This window comes from Triticum dicoccoides, chromosome 1B (assembly GCF_002162155.2).
Source record: "Triticum dicoccoides isolate Atlit2015 ecotype Zavitan chromosome 1B, WEW_v2.0, whole genome shotgun sequence".
NCBI lineage: Eukaryota > Viridiplantae > Streptophyta > Magnoliopsida > Poales > Poaceae > Triticum > Triticum dicoccoides.
The window spans coordinates 129,141,616-129,146,759 of NC_041381.1; the positions used below are offsets into that span (position 1 = coordinate 129,141,616).

Sequence of the window (5,144 nt, forward strand, 5' to 3'; positions counted from 1 at the left end):
AGACCCGGCAAGTGGCTAGGTTGGGATTTCAGGTCTTAGATGTTAGGCTTGGCTGCGATGTCTGTTTGGTATTAGGCCCAGGCTATCTGCGCCCCTTCATTAACTGGATAGATGTAGCGACAGTTTGTTGCTTAGACGATGGCTTTAGTTTTACTGTTGTATTGATTTTGTAAGGTCTTGTGAGAATAATTAATAAAGTGGCTGTATGCATCGTCCAGATACGAAGGTCGGGGTCATCCTCCTTTTCCAAAAAGAAAGCAAAAAGCATAGGATTTCCCTACGCATAACAATCACGACACTTAACAGTCTAATTTAACTGGCTGACAAACTATTGTACAGTACAACTTAAAGAGGAGCGGAGAAGAAAGTCGGCCAGAATATGTGACCTTCCGAAGAAGATGATCATCTCCTGTCTTGTCCTTTGAATCTTCAACTCTTCTCTGAAGATGGTTGCAGCTTGCTAGTAGTCTCTCTATCTCTGTGCCACTACTCTGATGCCCTCCCCCGGAGGATGCAATATTCCAGTAGCAATGTGCAAAGTGGGCGCGAACACTGTCTGTGTTTAGTTCAGGACTGTCCCAGAGTATTCTTCGAGGTAGATACTATAACACCACAATGCTGCTTCTCCATTAGTAAGAGCGCCCTTCTCTCTCTATTTCTTCTGCAAGCGACAAACTATCTTGCGCTTGACCAAATCAGGAACCACTTTTGACCTACATATCATTGAAGCAGAGATTGAAGAGGCAACCCATAGCGACACCCGGAACCAAAATCAGATTGACAGGCAAGCAGCCTTCAATTACTCATGTCCAATACCCAAGTTAGTTGACTGACTCTATAAGCAACATGCCAACTTCGTTTCCATACACCATTCACACTTTTGTGATGTGAGCTAGAGTGTATATCATGCGGTGCTTCAATTGAATATATACTTCCCACTCACGATTAAACTATGCGATCTACAGAGCGTTCCTGGATAAGGGTTCTTCAAATGATAGTCTCCAAAGATTCAGTAAAATTGCTTGTTTGATCAGATTGTTCTCCACGACAAGGTTTGATCAATGATCACTAACAAAGGCAGCGCTGCAGTATCTTCCGCCAAGGTTAATTCATCATAATGTTCATCTACTATTCTTGATAGGAAGTTATTTATCGATTTATAGAAATTAAAGCTCGTTTACAACTTTTTCTCCTTTGCACTCTCAGGTGTCCAAAAAAAAATTCATCTTGGACAGGAGAGCCCACATACGTAATAAAAAGAAACAGAGGGCTGACGGAGAGAAGTTACCTCGGGAAGGTTCTAAAGAACAGCGGGAGACGTAACTCGTGCTTGTTAACCTCAGGAAGACATGGACTTATCTTCATCCAAACTCCAAAGGAATAGAAAATAAGTAATACTTTTACTAGGCCTGTCAAGAAGATGCTTATACATCCCACAACCGCAAATAGAACATCCAAATTTAAGTTGCAATGATATGCACAGGAGACATGCCTTTTTCCAATCATGATGATGATCCTAGAATGTTTGCTTAAATACTATGGAAACCCAACATGTGGATGTTGTCGAGAACCATTGCCGCGAAGAGGCAAGTACATAAAGCAGGTAGTTCATTCAAATTTCGAATAACAACTTGGAGCAATAACCAAGTTAGCTCTAGAATGAACCAACATTGCTCAAAAAACAAAAGAAGGCAGACTTGCCAAGCCCACTGCTACATGGCAAGAAGAATTGACTCCTATTGAGGATCCATTTGTTATAAAGGCACCAATCAAGTATTGTTGTCATATGTGCAAAGCTTGTAACTCTTTTTTTTTTCTCGAATACGTACGAGTGTGCGTACTATATATTAAGAAGGAAAGGGGTGCAAAGCTTGTAACTCTGAGAACAACAGCACATACGGAAGGTAACTCTCACGAGTGTCTTCTCCAAGAGTGCAGATCTCTTGGACTTGCCGACGATCCATATCGTAGGACATCAACGTTTTATCCCACTCAACAGTGTAAAAGATCATGTTACAGTCTGGATGAATTGCAACCCACTCAAACTTTTCTGCAAGATTAATATAACTTACCCATCCAGGTTCATATAAACCACTTGGCCATCCAAGTATATATGGAGCTTCCGCTGTATGCTTCAATGTCCATCGTTTCCTGTCATAGTCCTCAAGAACATAAACCACTAGTCGAACCACCTCGTCTTCATGGTCTGCCTCAAAATTGGCATAATGCAAACGTCCTTGGGACAGCTGAATGAAACCAAACCACTGCTCACCAGGGACAGGGACAGGTATGTTTCGGCGAGCATTCCCCCCGGTGTCCACCACGGCTATTGAAGCCTTGTTGGTGAGATAATGCATACAACCGTTGAAAAAGACAGCTGGCAACCTATGGGGGAAGCTAAAATCATTGTCCACTTCATTCTCCTTACGAACCCATCCTCCTGTTTCAGACGAATACACCTCACCAATGACCAAGGGGGCTAAGTGCCCATAGTCTCTGAAGAACTCAAACACATAGAAGTGGGGTGACACGGTTGGATTAAAACCCAGTCGTGAACACTGCCATCTGCCCGGTAGTGTAACCCACTCCTTTGTGGCGGGATTACACACAAAGTGATGGTAATCTGTCAAATCCCATTCCCCGGTACTAAACTGGGTTCCGTAACACCTGCAGAGAAGAAGGCCATTGCAGCTGTCCAAGAGAAAAATGCGTTTGTGGACTGGCAGGAAGTCAAGCGAAGGGGAGACCAATGGGACGCCTCTGCCAGAGACGTTGGTGAAGCAGGGAACTGACCACGGCACAGTTTCACCATCGTGCTTCGTGAAGAAGCCAGCCAGGGTCTGGGGAAGCTTCATACGGTTCACCGGGTGCGACATGAGGTCCCGCCATGTCGTGGACACGCACTTGAAGCGGCAGACCGATCTGGCAGGGAGGCGAGAGAGGACCTCAACGACGAGGTCATCGGTGAGGTTGGCCGCCGGGCACCTCCGTCTCTTAGACCTTCTCCCCTTAACCATCCCGAGCAAGAAGTTCTGAGAAATGCAAATGAAGAGAGTTGAAGATGCAAGGAGCGAGGCCTGTGATGATGGATGCTATTTTGCATATCTTACACAAGTTTGCATACCATTTGCATACGAGTTGCGGTGAGGACCTCCCAACTTACAGCTGGAACAGAGGCCGTGGCCGGCAGGGAAGAAGAAATCACTTGGAGTGAGCGAAGAGGACGCCTATGCTCGACAGTCGACAGGAAAGTCAACTCGATTAGTTGATAGCTTCTTGCTCGCGTTGATGGTCCATGACACTTTGGTGCATCATTATTTGAGGGATGCCTGTACCTTCCTATACATGATTTGAGCACCAATAAACAAATGGAGTTTGTAGGTCTCGGCTTCGAAACAAGTTCATTACTTAACTCGAAACGTATGACAGGTGACCTAACAAATAAAAATGGGGGCAATAATGGAGACCAAAAGCCTCAATATGATGAGATGTCTCGGTGCAGTAGGAAAAAAAACTATATCAGTGTCAGCTCTTTTAAACAAATAGTACTACGTACAATTGTTCTTCAGACCAAATGACATCTTCGTTCAGAAAAAGGAAGACCAAATGAAATCTGAATGCTAAGATCGAAGTGGTAAACTCTGAATAGTAACGGTAAATTTGGACCCTATCCATGTAAATGTCTATGTTGATGCATCCCAGTCCAGTTTTTGACCATGGAGGTTCCCACTATTTTCTTACCGAAAAAGGCTTTCGCCCCGCTTTATATATAAAGCAAAGATCACCAACAACCCAGTACAACACACGCCACCAAAACACACGCACACACCCAAGGCAGGATACATAGGCGCTGAGCGCAGCAACACCACCCCTAGCACTACAAGAGCCACCGGGGGCCTCAACCGTGAACACGCCACCGCGAAGAGAAGAAGCTACATACGACGCACCGTGGGCTCCAAAGCGGTGCCTACAGGAAGGTTACGACACCGAAGTGCCGCCACCGCCCGACCCAAGGATCAGAGTTTCCCCCGGAGCAACACGACGGGCAGCGAGAGTCGCGGCTACGCCTTCAAGAAGGGAACGAGCTTCGTCATCGCCGGTCAATCCGAAGATAGAACAGGTTTTCACCCCGACCAATATTCACCGCCACCGAACGCCACACCCTGGCTACCACGCCGCCCACACGGCCATGGCCACCAGGCAGCACCAAGTCACGGCCTTGCCCAGGAGCACCGCGACACCACCACCAGGGCCGCCGCCCCAGCATCCAGGACCTTGACGCCACCTCACCCGCCACCAACCGCTACCCCAACCAAAGAGACGAATGGAAAGGAACCGCCTTTCTCACTCCTGAGCAGTCCCCAGCATCGAGACCCGATAGACCGGCCAATACTGGCCACCATCGACCCGTCCTGCCGCCGGGCGCGAGACGAGCTCGGTCCTGCTGCCGGGCGCAAGACGAGTCAGGTCCTGCTGCCGGGCGCGAGACGAGTCCGATCCTGCTGCCGGGCGCGAAACGAGTCCAGTCCTGCTGCCGGGCGCGAGACGAGCTCGGTCTTGCCGCCGGGCGCGAGACGAGCGATGGACGCCGCTGGGAGGGGGCCAACCCTCCGATGAAGGTAGCGCTCGAACGACGGGGAGAGGAATCGAAGGTCGCCAAGACCGCTCACCGACAAGCAGACGCCGAAGAAGTCCAGCCGCCGCCGTGAAACGACCCAGACCACCGCCATGGGCCACCACCACGTTGGGACCCCGAGGGGCAGCCCCGAACCATCGCCACCACCCTCACCGCCAACAGCCGCCGCACGCAAGGTCGGCCGAAGCCCACACCGCCGCTAGCGCCATCACCAGCACGAACCACCACCTCCACCACCACGCCCGCCACTCCACCTATCACCGCAGAGATGGCCGACCGCGGCTCAAGCTGCCCACAGAGACCCAGCCCGCGCCGCCCGCCAGATGAGGTAGCCGCAGCATCCGCCGCCCCCAGCGCAAGGACAGGCACGCCACCGCCGACCAAGCCCCTGCGCCAGATCGAGCGGATCTGGGCAGAGCCTCGCCCGCGCGCCGCCTCCCAAGCCGGAGCACCGCAGCCGCTGCGCTTCACCAGGACGCGTCGCCGACGCGCCGTCTCCGACCGCCGC

At 50.3% G+C, this 5,144-nt stretch overlaps 1 protein-coding gene across 1 annotated transcript in view; it reads right to left on the reverse strand.

Moving 5' to 3' along the window:
- Nucleotides 1-263: 263 nt before the first annotated feature.
- Nucleotides 264-5,144, reverse strand: part of LOC119323194 (F-box protein At5g18160-like) — a 6,965-nt gene continuing 2,084 nt past the window's right edge. The window contains exons 4-5 of the mRNA XM_037596790.1: nt 3,125-3,339; nt 264-3,032 (exon numbers count right to left, since the gene is read on the reverse strand). Of these exons, the coding sequence (XP_037452687.1) occupies nt 1,848-3,032; nt 3,125-3,133 (1,194 nt within the window). The 5' untranslated portion in view covers nt 3,134-3,339 and the 3' untranslated portion in view covers nt 264-1,847. The remainder of the gene's footprint in view (nt 3,033-3,124; nt 3,340-5,144) is intronic.